General features: G+C 46.8%; 1 protein-coding gene across 1 annotated transcript in view; it reads left to right on the top strand.

Annotated features, from left to right (window-relative positions):
* Window positions 1-9,364: 9,364 nt before the first annotated feature.
* pcyox1l (prenylcysteine oxidase 1 like) overlaps window positions 9,365-18,631 on the top strand; it is a 47,389-nt gene continuing 38,122 nt past the window's right edge. Inside the window, exons 1-2 of the mRNA XM_078550585.1 lie at window positions 9,365-9,617; window positions 16,379-16,585. Of these exons, the coding sequence (XP_078406711.1) occupies window positions 9,527-9,617; window positions 16,379-16,585 (298 nt within the window). The 5' untranslated portion in view covers window positions 9,365-9,526. The remainder of the gene's footprint in view (window positions 9,618-16,378; window positions 16,586-18,631) is intronic.

Below are 18,631 nucleotides of genomic sequence, written 5' to 3' on the forward strand. Positions count from 1 at the left end.
TATTACACCATTTGGGAGATATTGCTTTAACAGATTACCTTTTGGTGTCACATCTACATCTGAGATTTTTCACTGAATGATGACATGTATTCTGGAAGGATTGGAGGGAGTAATTTGCCACATGAATGTATGAAGCCCTAATCCATGGTTCCACCACAAAGTGCTACAACATCTACAAGGAGCAGGACTTAACCTTAATAACAAATGCAAGTTCTTGCAACCATCTATTAAATTCCTAGGGCATATTGTATATGAGTCAGGGGTCAGTGCAGACCCTCAAAAAACTAAAACAATCAAAGAATTTCCACCTCCTTGAAATGTCTTAGAGCTCCAGTGGTTTATGGGAATGGTTAATCAAGTGGGGAAGTTCTTACCCAGCTTAGCAAACGTGAATGAACCAATATGTCAGCTGCTAAGACAGGGCCAGGTTGGTGTTGGGAAGAAGCCCAGATGTTTGAAAGGGTCGAGGAAATGTTAATATCACCGGACATATTGGCTCATTATAATCCAGAACTGCCTACGATTTGTTGTCGCAGATGCATCTTCGACGGGGTTGGGGGTTGCATTTTCCAAGACTCAGAGGGATGGCAAATGTAGATCGGTGTACCACCTGGCTCGTCCTTTGATCGAAACAGGACAAAGGTATGTAGTTATTGAAAAAAAAGCCTTAGTTGCTATTTGGGCATGTGAGAAGTTTGCAGACTATGTCATCAGTCTTCCGTTCTCTCTTCAATTCATTCTTTCTCTCTCCTGAGCTCCCCTCTCTCTCTTTCTCTGTCCTTAAATTCCAACTGCAATTTAAGCTTTTCCAGCTCAAAATTGGCTAGGGGAGGGGATTCGGAGTTATGATTGAGCTCTTCACCTTGGCCAGGATTAGTTGGGGTCCCTTTTGTCCTTTGCAGACATATCGTCTCCATTGACTGGAGCTCTGCCTTAGAAATGTAAAGGGGGTTGGTGCATTTCTTTTCAATTTGATTGTCAGCAGTTACAGAGGGCATTAGCACCTCTTTGAAGATAACAAGGTCCCTGCTAATTTCTGTAGGTTAGAAATTCCTCTGGTATGAGTTATGCCTAGTCAGGGTAAAGCACTGACGGGCAATCTAGGCGAGTGAGTAGGCCGCATGAGTGGATCTCCGTCATCCCAGTGGGCCGCAAGATTGAAATCGGACATATGCCCCAACCATGACCCCCATGAATAAGATTAAATACATTTAATGTATATTTCATAATGAGTTGTAGAAAATGCTTAACCATTCATATAACTGTCAGCAACTTCAAATGGTAAAAACAAAAGAAATGTTTACGCTTACATTACATCGTGCTCAGTGTGACTTCTAGCTGGATCTGTCATCCACAAGCTTTCTTAGATTAGGACTCAGGATGTGAAATTCAACACTGAGATTTCCATCTGTTAGTCTGTTCTGCTTCTTGCATTTGATGTGTCCCATAGCAGAAAAAGTTGCTTGCATGCAGCACTTTGATTGGACGCATAGGGAGCGCACGGCTCTCACAGTCAATGTTGTGTGCAATCAGCACGCACCTCGTTTCATGTGCCCTTGCTTTAAGTGTGTATCACTTTAGTAATACCAGTAGGAAAAAAACTACGCAGACGGAAACCAGTGGAATCTGGCAACCCTGCGCATGGGCAACGGTCAACAAAATGTTTCACAGGTCGCACTCAGAACCCTGATGGCAGGTTGCCCATTACTGGGGTAAAGTCTTGTTCATTTTTGAAATAAAAATAATAATTTCATGGAGTAGCCAGGTTTACATAGGGGAGAATTTTCTCCCTGTCAGATGGGCCAGTCGGGAGCGGGCGCAGAGCCAATCGCCACTTGCAATAGGCTGCAAGCTGCCATTTTACGTGAGTGGGCCAATTGAGGCCCGCCCAGCGTGACGTGCACCCAGTAGCGCTCAAAGCTACCTGTGCTGGTGAAGGGAGGACGGAGAGTTGGGACCTGTGCTCTTTCATGCATTCATGCGAAAGAGCACAGAAATTTAAGTTCAAAATGAATCTTCAATATAAAGAAAGTGAAAAATCATTTACACATGTCTCCTCATGTAACAGTGTCACATGAGCTGGGACATGTTTATGAAATGTTCAAAAAATATTTATTAATTTAATAAACCCTTCATGAAACCTCATTGGATGAGGTTTCATGAAAAATTCGAAGGTTGCTTGGGCTCTTCGTCTGCCCGCCAACCTTAAGGTTGGATGGGCAGCCCTGTCAATTTGTTTAATTGGTTTGTAAATGGCCTTAACAGGCCTTTGACAGTTCGGCGGGTGCGCAGCCGACTCCAGTGCACGCCCGCCGAACGAAAGGTCAGAATGACGTGTGGTGACATTGGGATGCACGCCCAGTGTCACCACGCGGCATTTTACACGCCGAACAGAACATGCCGGCCATTGATATATATATTTTCCTTCCTGTCTTCTGGACAGGACAAGATGATATCCAATTGCAGTGCTACCCATCAGCAGGAGCAGGTAATGGCATCCTCATTTCCGTCCAGACCGTGGGAACATCCTAGGATGGATCATTTTGAGCTCAGAGAGAAAACTTTTTTGATTGTGGTTGACTACTATTCAAGGTGGATAGAGGTAAAATGTTGATTTGGTCATACACCGAAGCTGTCATTGCATCGTTGAGGCTGAAAGGGGAGTGTGGACAGTCCTGGTTTTATTGAAAGAAGAACATTAACTGCTAAGTTATCATTCTACTCTGCTCCAGAATGGTCTGGCTCCATGCACACTTTTAATGTGGTGGAAGCTGAGGACTCAACTTCCACACACACTTATGCCATGTCTCACAGTAGAAAATTTGCACAAGGTGAGGAAGGAAAAGAATGAGCACCATTCCAGTCAAAGGCGGAACTATAATAATTGCTACAGAGTCCACAAGTGCCAGACCTCTGGCCTGGAGATTCAGTGTGGATTCGTGATCAAGCTCATCAAGGCCAAGTTCTTGACAAAACACCACATCCGCCATCCTATCTTGTAGGGACTGAAAACAGTATATTGCGAAGGAACAGGAGTGCACTAGTTTCTGCAAGGAGTTGACCTTCTACAGAGTTGACCAGTTCTTCAGGAGACCTGCAAGATGGCCTGAGTGGTGAACTGGTATCCTCTGACAAATCTCATTCTGGCCAATAGATTGTGAGAGAATTCATGGAGAGCTTGAATTCTTAATCTCCTCCTAGAAAGCTGAGAACACAGTCGGGTAGAACTGGTGAAACCGCCACAATAGTTGTCTCTGTGAATCAGAGATGAAGCCATATACCTGGGGGAAGATTTAGTGTAAAAGTTTAATGTGAGTACGTAAATGTGACAGTTTACATCATCTTGGGGAAGTGGCGTAAAATCACATGACTATCATGATCGGGTTCTCTCCTGCAGCCTTGTGGCAAGGATGAAGTCTCATTCGAGATGTATTTATTTTTTGTTATGTTTTGAATAAAGTTGATGTTAAACCCTACCTCAGAAGAGTCCAACAGCAGTCATTAACAACACCTTGAACACAAGAATTTTAGAGCTGGTTTTACCCTTTGTAGTGTTGACATCAGGTCAGTTGCATTGACTTCCTGTTGTGCTCTTGTCATCGCCAAGCTGTGGAGTTGCAGACACACTGTACAACCCACATGCTGTTAGGAAACAGAGTCAATGCTTAAAATGGCTTTTAATTGACTTTTTAAGTTGCTCAATCAGTTTCTTGCCACAGCCCCTCAAAAAGCCCAAAGGATGTTGCCTGGGATGAAACATTTAAGTTACAAAGAGAGGTTGGATAGACTTGGGTTGTTTTCGTTGGAGCAGAGAAGGCTGAGGGGTGACCTGATCAGCCTTGTACAAGATTACGAGGGGCATGGAGAGGGTGGATAGGGAGCAGCTGTTCCCCTTAGTTGAAGGGTCAGTCACAAGGGGACATAAGTTCAAGGTGAGGGGCAGGAACTTTAGGGGGGATGTGAGGAAAAACTTTTTTACCCAGAGGGTGGTGACAGTCTGGAATGCGCTGCCTGGGAGGGTGGTGGAGGCAGGTTGCCTCACATCCTTTAAAAAGTACCTAGATGAGCACTTGGCATGTCATAACATTCAAGGCTATGGGCCAAGTGCTGGTAAATGGGATTAGGTAGGTAGGTCAGGTGTTTCTCACGTGTCTGTGCAGACTTGATGGGCCGAAGGGCCTCTTCTGCACTCTGTGATTCTTCTGATTCTGAGGCATGATCACATTGAAATTGACCCGGCGAAATTTTCTGGAATTTTCCATCTTGGCTGTCCCCAATCCTACCTCCAATGGCCTGGAAAAGTTTCTCCAAAAATAGTGTTTCATGTCTCTGTCATTTTCTTATTCCCCATAATAATTTATTCTCTCTCTGTTTCAAAAGGACCCAAATTTACTTCTACTAATCTCTTTTCTTGTTACATACCTAAAACCTAGGTTTGCCAACTGTGATTAAATGTGTTCCTGGAGGTTTCATCACATGACTTGCCCACACGTTCTAGCCATTAGTCGGTCAGCACATCCATCCTTGTGATGTACTACCTTCCTACGCCAATTGGAAAGCAAAAACACCCATTACCCAATTGGATAATGTTTGACTGTCAGCCAAACAGTTTTTTTTTCCCCATTTTCAATACGTTTATATCTGGTAAAGAGAAATGCTCGAAAAAAATGACAAAAAAGCCAACCTTTTTTAAGGTCCCGATGATGTTGCCCACAGCAGTGCCCTGGAGATTGATCTTCAACTCCTGGAGACGCCAGGCCAATCCTGGAAGGTTGGCATAGCTACAAAATCACTTTTACAATCTTGCGTGCTAGTTTACTTTCACTCCATTTTCTCTTTATCAATTTCTTGGTCATTCTTTGCTGAATTCTAAAATGTTCCCAATCCTCAAGCTTATTACTCTTTTTGACGACATTATAAGCCTCTTCCTAATCAAATACTATCTTGAACTTCAACAATAAAAACAAAAATAGCTGGAAAAACTCAGCAAGTCTGACAGCATCTGCGGTGAGGAATACAGTTAACGTTTCGAGTGCATATGACTCTTCATCAGATCTAAGGAAATATAGAAATGAGGTGAAATATAAGCTGGTTGAGGGGGGTGGGACAGGTAGAGCTGGATAGAGGGCCAGTGATAAGTGGAGGCAAAGAAGAGATTGCCAAAGATGTCATAGACAAAAGGACAAAGGGGTGTTGAAGGTGGTGATATTAGCTATAGAATGTGCTAATGGTGACATTAAGGGTAGAAAGCAGGACGAGCAAGTGACAAATGGCCCTAGTGGGGGTGGGGGGAAGGGATCGAAATAGGCTAAAAGGGGGAGATAAAACAATGGATGGAAATAAATTTAAAAATAATGGAAATAGGTGGGAAAAGAAAAATATATTTTAAAAATGTGGGCATGAGAGCAGGGTGGTGTGTTGAAATGGCAAGCGACAAGGAGATCTGGTTCATGCTTGCGGACAGACCGAAGGTGTTCCGCAAAGCGGTCACCCAGTCTGTGTTTGGTCTCTCCAATGTGGAGGAGACCGCATTGGGAGCAACGAATGCAGTAGACTAAATTGAAGTGCTGCTTCACTTGAAAGGAGTGTTTGGGCCCTTGGACGGTGAGGAGGGGGGAAGTAAAGGGGCAGGTGTTGCACCTTCTGCAGTTGCATGGGAAGGTGCCGTGGGAGGGGGTTGAGGTGTAGGGGGTGATGGACGAGTGGACCAGGGTGTCCCGGAGGGAACAAACCCTGCGGAATGCCGCCAGGGGGATGAAGGGAAGATGTGTTTGGTGGTGGCATCATGCTGGGGTTGGCGGAAATGGCAGAGGCTGATCCTTTGAATGCGGAGGCTGGTGGGGTGTTAAGTGAGGACAAGGGGGGCCCTATCATGGTTTTGGGAGGGAGAGGAAGGTGTGAGGGCGGATGCACGGGAGATGGGCCGGACACGGTTGAGGGCTCTGTCAACGACCGTGGGTGGAAAACCTTGGTTAAGGAAGAAGGAAGACATGTCAGAGGGACTATTTTGGAAAGTGGCATCATCAGAACAGATGCGATGGAGGCGAAGGAACTGAGAGAATGGGATGGAGTCCTTACAGGAAGCGGGGTGTTAGGAGCTGTAGTCGAGGTAGCTGTGGGAGTTGGTAGGCTTGTAATGAATATTGGTGGACAGTCTATCACCAGAAATTGAGACAGAGAGGTCAAGGAAGAGAAGGGAAGTGTCAGTGATGGACCATGTGAAAATGATGGAGGGGTGGAGATTGGAAGCAAAATTAATAAATTTATGAAGCAGCCATCGATGTACCGGAGAAAGAGTTGTGGGAGGGGACCTGAGTGGGACTAGAACAAGGAATGTTCCACATACCCCATAAAGAGAGAGGCATAACTGGGGCTCATGCGGGTACCCATAGCCACACCTTTTAGTTGGCGGAAGTGAGACGATTTAAGGAGAAATTGTTCAGTGAGAGAACAAGTTCAGCCAGACGGAGGAGAGTAGTGGTGGATGGGGATTGTTCGGGCCTCTGTTCGAGGAAGAAGCAGAGAGCCCTCAGATCATCCCGGTGAGGGATGGAGGTGTAGAGGGATTGGACGTCCATGGTGAAGAGGAGATAGTTGGGGCCAGGGAACTGGAAATTGTTGATATGATGTAGGATGTCAGAGGAATCGCAGATGTAGGTGGGAAGAGACTGGACAAGGGGGTCGAGAATGGAGTCAAGATAGCAAGAAATGAGTTCCGTGGGGCAGGAACAGTCTGACATGATCAGTCTGCTGGGACAATCCTGTTTGTAGATTTTGGGTAGGAGGTAGAAGCGGGCCATCCGAGGTTGGGAGACTATGAGGTTGGAAGCTGTGGGAGGAAGATCTCCAGAGGAGATGAGGTCAGTGACAGTCCTGGAAACAATGGCTTGATGTTCAGTGGTGGGGTCATGGTCCGGGGGAGGTAGGAGGAAGTGTCTGCGAGTTGACGCTCAGCCTCTGCGAGATAGAGGTCAGTGCGCCAGACAACAACAGCACCACCCTTGTCAGCAGGTTTGATGACAAAGTCAGGGTTGGACCTGAGAGAACAGAGTGTGGCAAGTTCAGAAAGAGACAGATTAGAATGAGTGAGAGGAGTAGAGAAATTGAGACGACTGATGTCACGCTGACAATTCTCAATGAAAAGATCAAGAGCAGGTAAGAATCCAGAGGGAAGGGTCCAGGTGGTGGGAGAATACTGGAGGTGGGTAAAAGGATCCGTTGAACGGGGAGAGGACTCCTGCCCAAAGAAGTGAGCATGGAGACGAAGGTGGCAGAAGAAGAGTTCAGCATCGTGCTGAGCCCAAAATTCATAGAGGTGAGTGCGTAAGGGTATGAAACGGAGTCCTTTGCTGAGCACTGAACGTTCAACATTAGAGAGGGGAAGGTCAGGGGGTATGGTGAATACATGGCTGGGGCTGGGATTGGAAGACGGGATGGGGTCAGAGGGACGGGCAGGGGTGGAGGGTCCTGGATGGGCGTTGGTGTCAATGAGTTGTTGGAGCTTGCGTTCCTTTGCACCTGAAAGAAAGAGACAAAGTTTCTTGTTGAGGGGTCGGATGAGATGAAGAATAAAATGAAACTGGGGGCAAGGACAGCTTAGAGATAGGGTGAGTCGGTGCTGCTGGAGGGAGAGGTCGAGTATGTTCATATGGCGGCGCATGGCACTGAGTGTGGATCTCAGAATGCGACGAGAACAGCAGGGCGAGGAGCGCTGTAGGTCCAGGAGATACCTGTAATCCTGGGTGGGTTCGAAACATAAGGGTTGGAACTTCACTTGGAATCCATGTGGGGTAAGTCGGAGATGGAGACAGTCACTAAGGAAGGAAAGACGTCATTGACAAAAGGACAAAGGGGTGTTGACAGTTGTGATATTAGCTATAGAATGTGCTAATGGTGACATTAAGGGTAGAAAGCAGGACGAGCACGTGACAGAGACCTGCTCTGCTTTCTACCCTTAATGTCACCATAAGCACATTCTATAGCTAATATCATCACCATCAACACCTCTTTGTCCCTTTGTCTATGACATCTTTGGCAATCTCTTCTTTGCCTCCACCTATCACTGGCCCTCTATCCAGCTTTACCTGTCCCACTCCCCTCAACCAGCTTATGTTTCATCTCATTTCTATTTTTCCTTAGTTCTGATGAGTTATACGGACTTGAAACGTTAACTCTGTTCCTCTCCGCAGATGCTGTCAGACCTGCTGAGTTTTTCCAGCTAATTTTGTTTTTGTTTCAGGTTTCCAGCATACGCAGTATTTTGCTTTTATCTTAGTGTTTAATTGACTGCCACCTCTCTTCCAGGAATGCCTACCTTGGAGAAGTACTGCTCTTCTCTCTGACAGGATTTCCGCTTGTCTCTTTTGCCCTGTTCACCTTCATTGCTTTCCATTTCTCTCCTGGTGTTTGACAAGGTGTTTACTAAAAGTCGCTTTCACAGCCACATTTCCTTCCTCAGTTAAAAGCAACTTCTCCCGTTAGCCACGGTTAGGTTACTTTTTCCGTGTTTTTTTAATCCCTTAAACGAATGTGTATTTGATGAAAATTATGAATTCTTTAAATATTTGAATTGCCTATTCTGTCATATTTTTAAAGCTCGTTTCCCAATTGTCTTCATAGTTACGTTTTTCAGATTTAAACTCTTGTTTCAGTCTTAAATTTGCACATGCGAACAAGAGCCCTGTTTGAGGTCTGTTGTGCAAATTTGTTTGGCCTGAAGTCTTTGCTTTTTTCCTCTTTCTTCATTGAGAGAGCAAACTCCTTCAAAGATGTTATGAAGGAAGTTCTATGACTTCTTGATCTGCAATTTAAGGGATTTTAAGGGACAGTTGTGCAGGATCATTGTTTTTGGTCTTGCTGTATGAATATGTAAATACATGAGCAACGTTATGATTCTCTTCTGTAAAGCCCGTGCCCATTAAAATCTTTTCCCCGTTTGTTTGTCGCAGATCCCCAAAACTGAAAGGGGGAGGTGGTCGATCTGAAAGCTGTTGGGTCATGTAACCACTTGGCGCCTTGGACATTAATCGGAAATGAATGACTCAGTAAGATCAGCGCTGTAATTCCTGCCCGGAGAAGGCCTTTCTCAGTCAGTCCCATGCCTTTGTCAATGGTGCGGGATTCTGCAAAGCCCGGCAAAGGGGGTGATGAACTGGACCGAGCACGCCTGAGATAAAGGAACACCGACAATTCTGGCATTAGGCGAGATGAATCCCTTTGCCATTTTTCCCCTTTGTCTTTTGAACAAAGTGAATAAGTGACGGACGGGAGCCCAAGCCTGTAAGAGGCGGATCGCTGATGTTGGGTTTGTGATCCGGTTCCAGGGTTTTTGATCCGGTTCCAGGGTTTTTGAGGTACTGCCTGCACCATGGCGGAGCAGCGCTGAGACGCTCTATCAATGTCAGTCCTGCATCGTCGCTAACCTCCTCATTGCTGCGCCTCCTGACTGTCACCGAGTTTTGGACACTCCGTCCTGTCTCTCACTTCGTGCTGGCACCGGAGTCAGTGAGTTTGCACTTTGTACAACATGGCTGGTAGTGCTGGCCTAACCCTTACGTTAATAATCGGCATTGCAGTCACCCGTTGCCAGCAGGAAGAGGCGCCCCCGAAAAAAATAGGTAAGGTTTGTGTTTGGGAAGCGATTTTACTGCTGAAGCTGTGACATATTGCTTAATGCTGCATCCAATTCCGGCTTGTATTGATAATATTCTGCGTTATTTTAATGTTCATTTATACCAGGAGCTATAACTTCCTAAACCTGATATTTGTCGGTATCCACGTAACGTCCGTCTGGCAAAAAAACAAAGCGCATTTTGCTTTAAAAATATGCATTTTCACGAATCCTAGAAAAAATGAAAACTGGTCCTATCATTTCCAAATCAATGTATTAGAGATGTAGAAAATGGGCAACGTGCATCACGGCACTTAGATTAGATTGGCTTGGCATAATGTATAAGATCATATTTTTAAGAATAAAGGATGGCGAATATGTTACATGGAATTGATCAAAGTTTCTGATTTAATGATATTTTGAAAGCTGCTCTTTGATGTAATTTGAATGAGTTTACGAATCCCAAGACCTGACTGGCAACTGTGACACTTGTTCTTCGATTCCTGCTGCAGTCAGATGATTATGTAATAAAAGTGCATTATCATCTTTGCCTCATATATAAAAACAATCGAAGGCTGGCAGAGAAATTTCCAAGTGAGATTTTGGGCGGAATCATCCCAGATTTGCACAAAGTGCAGTAGCGGGCAGGAAAAAGGATGTTCTACCCACTGGCTACAATGGCGGGTTTTCGCGCTGTATCATCCCAGTCCCACCTCGTTAATAATGCGTTCCCGGGAAGCACGCCGGATCGGTGGCAGGACAGCCCGCCTCACTGTCACCTCAGGCCATCAGTAATCCAGGTGCCATATTTAAATGGCGTTCCTGCACAGAGCTAGCTAAGGGATCTCTAAGGGATCAGAAGCTGCTGCAAAGTTATGGCTGCCAAAGGGAGGAAACAAGCTGCCCCCAAATTTAGTGATGCCTCCCTCAGGCACTTACTGGACACAATGGAGGCCCGCCGTGAAGTTCTCTATCCCCGGTCTGGGCAAAGACCAGCAAGTGAGGTGACATATCCAGCATGGGAGGCAGTGGCAGCGGTGGTCAGCGCCAGTGCCCTGCAAAAGCGGACAGCCGCCCAGTGCCGAAAGAGGATAAATGATCTCCTCCGTTCCGCCAGGGTAAGTCACTCTTCTCATCACCCTCAACTCACACACTCACAAACCCATCACACATCCACAGGGATCTTCTCACTCACTGCCAGTTCAAGGGACATCACCATTCACTCTCTGATGCACGTCTTCATCTGCCCGGTGGATCATGTCCTCATCCCATCCATGGCACCGCTCACCACCCACACATGCCAGGCACACTTCTCACCTGGCCTGGCAGGCATCTTGCTTACACTCTCTCCATCTGCCTTCATGGAGGGCAAGCTGGCGCACAACAAGAGGGCGAATCGCAGACTGGTGGAGGAATGCCTGACATCAAGGTCCTCACAGACTTTGAAAATAGAATCATCCAGCAGGCCGACAACGCTTTGGACCATTCACGTGGCTGATGGTGAGGTCGGCAGCACTTTACCAAGCGAGGATTCAGCAGCGCAACATCCATCAGACAACTATGCTGAGAGTCAGTTCCCCTGTTCTGCAGTCCCCTGCCATGCACTAATTATCTCTCCTCCTGGGAAGCACATCTGGGAAGTAGCTGGTTCATGAGCTGACTCAAGCTCCAAAGACACCTTGGAAGAAGAATCTGATGACCCCCTCATTGAACACCCATCACTGCACTGGTGGGGGTTGTGGGTGAGCGCTGAGACACTCACCTCGGGGGGGCCTAGTTCTAGAGTAGCCTCGAGGTCACAATCTGGTGAACACATCGCACTATCTGATCCACAGCAGGTGGTGGCAGGGACCTCCCAGGTTTCTAGCGCTTGGAGCATTGTTGGAGGCCAAAAAATCTGAATCCGAGTCCCCTGGACTTGGTCTTACCTCAGTTGCTGGGGCTGAGGCAAAGACAAGCTCAGGAACATCAGGAAGGGATGTCTGCTGCACTCCTCAGATTGCAAGGCACGATGGAGGAGTCCTTCTGCCTTTAGTCTGAGGTGATAGCACTGGCATGTCAAAGCACCGAAGTCAACACTGGTAGGATGGCTGCCGCCATGGAGACCTTGGTCTAGGAACTGGTCCTGCACTGCTGTGCGGGCTGAACTCCATCACTGCCGCCATAGTTGGCCTCCAACAGTGTCAACGTGAGAGGGATGCGGGATAGCTCGATCTCACTCCAGCTTCCCTTTCTCCTCAAGGAGTCAGCCAGGGGCCCACGGGCAACCTAGGGAGGGGGAGGATCAGCAGGTGCACACCCCGGACCCATCCACCCAGGTGACTCCAGAAGTGTCCGGTCAAGGAGGGTAACACTGCCAAACAGCAGGACCCCGAAAACAGGCCGGGGCCCTCCAGAGGATGCCTGCCAACGTCATCACAGACAGGGCGTCACAGTCAGCAGGCTGCCTCCACCTCTGCTGTGGATGTCCCAGGAGCACCAAGATATAGCGGCATGGTTAGGAAGGTTAAGAAGATGTGACTCTTTCGAGTACATTCACAGTTCTTGACTTTTTTTTTCTGGGAGTGGGACATGAACCCACAACCTTCTGACTCAAAGGTGAGGGTGCTATGAACTGAGCCACAGCTGACACCTGCACAGCCTGGGCATGGGTGTTAATCACTTGTGCATAATGTTCACTATTGTAAATAATCTCCCAACATTGTCTCACTGCCTATGGCCCCTTGTTATGGTGAACAGTGTTCGTGTCATTCAGATGTGAAACCTTGGCTCCTGAACTGGATAAAGACAGGTGTCTCAGTCCAGGGCCTCTTCCCTGTGCAGTGTGTAACCTTCAGAGCAAAGTGATGGTCCAACTTCATACTCACTGGACACATTACTGATGCCTGCACCTTGACGGTGCTTGTCATTGCTCCCAGAATGTAGTGGGCAGGCATCACAGAGTTCTCACATTCTCTCTGTGTGCTTTCAGCACCTTTTTGAGGTGGGGCTGGCCCCCATCTCTTTAGTATCTGTGACTGGTGACGCTGTGTTCATGAAGGGGACGGGTGCGTTTAAAGTTTTATGGCTGCATCTCCATGATATGACCCTGATCAGAGTGCAAGCGAGCTGCCCTCAGCCAGAGAGGAGCCAGACATTCACAGAATGAATGTGAAGATCTATGGAGTGTCCTCACTGCATGTCGTCATCATCCTCCTGGAATCTAGTGACTATTGGGGCCTCCGCTGCGTCTCCATGACATGACCCTGAGCACTGAGGGTATGTGCACTGCCATCAACCACACAGGAGTGAAACATTCACAGATACAAGGTGAGGATGTCAGGACTGTCCTCACTGCATATCATCATCATCCTCCACAAATCTAGCAGCTATGAAGGTCTCCTGAGCGTGTCTGCCTCATCTGGCTGGCATCCTCGCCTTCGAGGACCTCATCATTGTCATCCCCTTCGATGTCATCCTCATCAGAGGATACGTGCAGCTCCTCCATCCCCTCCTCAGCCAGGTCCTCCCCATGTTGCAGCACTCGGTCGTGTAGCATGCTGCATGCTATGATGATGTGCGATGACCCTCTGGGGACAGTACTGCAGCGCTCCACCGGATCTGTCAAGGCACCAGAACCTCATTTTAAGATGCCTATCATTTGCTTCGCCAAAGTACGGGTCGTGGCATCAGCCTCGTTATACAGTGACTCTGCTGCAGCCTGAGGCCGCTGCACAGGCGTCATCAGCCATGTCCTCTGTGGGTAGCCCTTGTCCCCGAGGTGCCAACCCTGCAGCCTCTGTGGACCCTGGAAGGTATCAGGGATCTGAGACCTGCTAAGGATGTAGGAGTCGAGGGCGCTCCCTGGGAATCATGCGCAGACCTGTTGGATGTGTTTGTGGTGGTTGCTGACCGGCCGAACATTCAGTGAGTGGAAGCCCTTACAGTTGACATAGTTGACTGCTTGTTGCCATGGAGATCTAAGCGCCATGTGAGTGCAGTCAATGGCACCCTGCATCTGTGGAAAAATCTGAGATCTGTGCAGATCCCAGCGCTCCTGCTTCCTGGCTTTCCTGATCCCTTGTGAAATGCACAAAGTTCTGTGCCTTCACGAAGATGGCATCCGTAACTTCCTGGATACACTTGTGCTTGGAGTCTTGTGAGATCCTGCACAGGTCACCTGTGGGTGCTCGAAGGAGCCACTGGCGTAAAAATTGAGTGCCACAGTCACTTTCACAGCCAATGGCAGTGGATGCCCTCCATATCCTAGTGGTGCCAAATCCCGCAGCAGGTGGCATATGTGACCTACCAGTTCCCTAGACATGTGCAGTCTTCGGCGACACTGGTTCTCAGTCATCTGCAGAAATGACTGACAGCGTATATGGACCCTAGGTCTAGCAAGGCGTCTTCGAGCGACGGCTCACTGTGTATCTTCAGCTGGTTCTGTAGCGGGCACTGCCGCCCCTTCAACTTGAGGGAGGTGCTCCTCCCTTTGCCGAGCCACACTCCTTCCCCTCACTCTCCTCTGGTCTCTGTCAGCCATGAGGCATACCGTTAAATCACCAGGCTCCATGATCCTGATGTTCTCCTCCTTGTTTTTTTTTATTTATTCGTTCATGAAATATGGGTGTCACTGGCTAGGCCAGAATTTATTGCCCTAATTGTCCTTGTTCAGAGGGCATTTAGGAGTCATGTAGGCCAGACCAGGTAAGGACGGCAGATTTTCTTCCCCAGTGGACACCGAATTAGTGAACCAGATGGGTGTTTACAACAATCTGGCAATGCTTCCATAGTCATCATCAGACTTTTGGTTCCAGATTTTTATTCAATTGCAATTTCACCATCTGGGTGGGATTCGAACCGGGGTCCCCAGAGCATGACCCTAGACCAGTGACAATGATACTATGCCACCGCCGCCTCCTGCAGGATCAAAGAGAGAGACGCGTGGGTTAGCATAGGTGTACTAAGAACCTATCTTGGTTAAGTCTGAAGGCCCTTTCACACATGCAGGAGAGGGCTGGCCGTCACTTGGATGGCCAGTGTGTAGTGCGCTCATTGGCTGTCCAAAGCCCCACCCACCTCCACCCCACTCCACGACCAATTGGCAGCAGCTTCAGCCACTGGACTGCATGCTGTGCTCTCAGCTCAGTTGCAGGCATTCTCCTAACCCTAGCTGTAAGGCTGCGTTGTTAACTTGAGCCATATGGATACTGGCCCAAACCTTAATAAAGACATTGCAAGCGGCTGTGAGCGCCTCCACCAGTGACTGCACCATGGCCACCTTTCACAAGGGGATTGTACAACTTGCCCAGTTGGCCAATTGCTCTGCTGTCCCCTAAAACGCTCATTAATTTGCAGTCTGCGCCCCAGGGTGAAAAGTTCTGGAGCATTTGGTGGCACTTACATGCTTTGGCGTTACTTGAGAGGGCAGAAAAGCTTCAGAGACCCAACTCCAAGTATGTCAATGGGGCTACAGCTGAACGGTCTCAGCTGCAGAAGAATGCTCACTTTTGACAAGCTTTTCCAAATACGTGGCTGCTTCCCTCACACCCGCCCCACCCACTCCCCCGGCATGTGCTTGAGTATTTCCTTCAGCCAGTCTGTGTTGCCTTGCCCCTCAGCTCTACCCCCTCCTCCAACCCTGGCCTGACCCGCACTAGAGCCCTTGCCCTGGTACAGCACTGACAGCCAGCCGTGAAAAAGCGATTTGCCTGTGCCCCCCCCCCCCCCCGGTGAATGCGCAGGCGCCTCTTCCTTCATGTCCTACAAGTGATGCTCGTGAGCGCTGCGCAAGGTTGTGTGCATTCCCCCTCAAGTTCCCCTCAAAGTTCAGGTCACCAGGTGCACGTGTTTTTAAGGCATTCGTGAAGCTCGCTGTTCTGAGGTCACGCCGACGCGGGCGGTAAATTTGACATGGAGGGTTGATTCTGGCGAGCGGGGCTTATAACAAATGCAAATGTATTAAAATGATAATCTCGACGTATGGCGGTGGGAAATGTGGCCTGCCATTGACGGGTGGAGTTGAAGATTGCAAACTGGTTTCACAACGGCGTAAAAACGATTTTTGGCCTCCTTGCCATATTGTCCGCACCCCATCCCCCTGCCCACCATGACGCCTGGCACCAGTGGCCTTTGAGGCTACACAAAAATTTTGAAAAGATATCAAAAATGATATGTTGCCTTGGAGACCAGCTTAGTTGTATTTGGGTGATGTTGGTATGGCAACTGTATAAATGTTGGATGAATTCCTGGTTGGAGATTTTGATTTATTTTGACTCATCCAAGTCCAAAGTGAAGCCAGTTCTGTTTGCAACCTTAAGGTCATTGGTAAGTGTGTAAAGTTGGTGAACTGCCAAACTTTTTTTTCTCTCTATCCTCAGTTTGGGTTTTTTTGCAGTGTGCTCTGATGATCAACTACAATTGTTAAAGGTTGACAAAATACTTGAGTAGTAATGCTAAAATGTCAAATGAAATCTAGGTAATCTTATGAGTACATTAACAGAAAACCCAGAGTGAGGATAGGCCATATAGTCTGTCAAGCCCACTCGTTGCAGAGTTTGTGATGTGCCGCTCTGGTAAAATTTATGATCAAAGTTTTCTATGAGGATGGTCATTATTCCGATACTTGTTGACAGTTGTCTGAGACAGATCTTCCTTTCTGGCCTGATGTGTTAATGAGTAAAGTGATTTTGTTTCGATACACATTTAAAAGTACTACTGTAACCAAAATAAGTAGCTAGTTACAGTACACTGAAATTTCTTTAATTGACTTTTTTTTGTCTTCCACAGCTATAGTAGGTGCTGGAATTGGAGGATCTTCAGCTGCCTATTTCCTTAGACGGGAGTTTGGTCACAATGTTAAAATTGATGTCTATGAGAAGGGCACTATTGGAGGCCGACTAGCTACGGTTACTGTAAATGGTCAGCAGTATGAGATTGGTGGCTCAGTCATTCACCCACTCAATCTTCACATGCAAGACTTCGTCAAACATTTAGGTAATGTTATGTTTAATAATTTAATTGCCTAAGGTTTAAAGTTTTTTTAATAATAAGTAGCAAAGCTGAGAACTGCATTAACCTGAATTCAATATGAAATAGTTTTCTTTCTGAGGTAACATGAAATTAATGCTGGGCATGAAATACATAATCACTTGCCTCACTGTGCTGTCAATACTTGCAGGTCACGTTTAGTTAGATTATGTTCCAAAGACTTGTTCCAGGAATGCTCTTTTGCCAACCACAGGGGAGTATTCACTACTTATGTGCAGTAGGCTGGCATGAGCTGCTTCATTATTAAAAGGAACAATGAATGGGGTTGAATTGTATGAAATCATCAGTAGATAGTCTCACTGCCAAGTTTATGATGAAACAGCTGAAAGAGGGTAGGTTGGGGCATGCTGCCTTAAAGGTTCTTGTTGCGATGTCTTGACAATGTAACATGTTGCTGACCATGAGAATTTTCCTGGATGTCAGGTATGACCTTCAGTGACTTAATTATTGCTAGGCTCCTTGTTGCCATACTCTCTCAAGTGCTGCCATGATGTTGAGGCGTGTTGATGTGTAATTCTCACCTTTCTCCTGGAGTGACCTTCCCATAAGAACATAAGAAAGAGGAACAGGAGTAGTCTAATTGGCCTCTCAAGCCTTCTCTGCTATTCAATAAGGTCATGGCTGATCTGATTGTTGCCTCACCTCCACTTTTCCTGCCTTGCTCCCATAACACCTGACACCCGTGCAGATCAAAAACTTGTCTAACTGTTTCAATAAGATCACCTCTTTTCTAAACTCCAATGAGTACAGACTCAATCTTTCATCATAAGATAGCCCCTTCATCCCAGAAATCAACCTGGTGAAACTTCTCTGAACTGCCTCCAATGCAAGTATTTCCCTCCTTAAATAAGGAAACCAAAACGGTACCCAGTGCTCTAGGTCTCGCCACTGCCCTGAACGGTTGTAAGCAAGACTTCCCTACTTTTATACTCCATTCCCCTTGCAATAAAGACCAACATTCCATTTGTGCTCCTAGTTCCTTGCTGTATCTGCATGTTAAATTTTTGTTATTCATGTACAAGGATACCCAGATCCTTCTGAAAAGCAGCGTTCTGCAGTGTGTCTCTCGATTTAAATGTTAATCTGCTTTTCTGTTCTTCCTGCCAAAGTGGACAGCCTCACATTTTCCCACACTATGCTCCATCTGCCAAATTTTTGCCCACTCACTTAAGGAGTCTACAAAGGGATACAGCTTGCTTTCCTACCTACCTTATCATTTCCAGCAAACTTAGCTACAATACACTTGGTCCCTTCATCCAAGTCATGAATATAGATTGCAACTAGTTGAGGCCCCAGCATTGATCCCTGCAGCACTCCAGTTGTTATGGTTTGCCACATTGAAAATGATCTATTTGCCCCCAGTCTTCACTTCCTGTTAGCATGCATAGTGGTTTGACTGACTCATATATCACTCACAACAGAATGAGCCCTTATCTTGTGTAGTAACCTTTTTTGTGGCACCTTATCGAATGCCTTGGAAATCAAATGCACGACATCTACTGGCTCCCCTTTATCCACATTGTTTGTTGCATTGTCAAGTAACATAAATAATTTGTCAAACACGATTTCCCTTTCACAAATCCATGTTGACTTTGCCAGATTTTATTATGATTCACTAAATGCCCCTCAACTACCTCCTCAATAAAACATTCTAGCAATTTCCCAATGACAGATGTTAGGCTAACTGGCCGACACTTTCCAACTTTTTGATTCCTCCCTTTCTTGAATTGAAATGTTACATTTGTGGTTTTCCAATCCATTGGGACCTTTCCAGAATCTAGGAAATTCTGGAAGACAACCAATGCATCCATTATCTCTGCAATCACTTCTTTTAAGACCCTAGGATGCAGGCCATTATGTCCAGAAGATTTGTCAGCCTTTAATTCCATTAGTTTCCAGGTACTTTTTCCCTGGTGGTAGTGATTATTTTGCCCTTTTGCCCCTTGATTTTCTACTATTCTTGGGATGCTTTTTGTGTCTCCTGTGAAGTAT

The sequence above is a fragment of the Cetorhinus maximus genome, chromosome 10 (genome assembly GCF_964194155.1).
Source record: "Cetorhinus maximus chromosome 10, sCetMax3.hap1.1, whole genome shotgun sequence".
NCBI classification, from domain to species: Eukaryota; Metazoa; Chordata; class Chondrichthyes; order Lamniformes; family Cetorhinidae; genus Cetorhinus; species Cetorhinus maximus.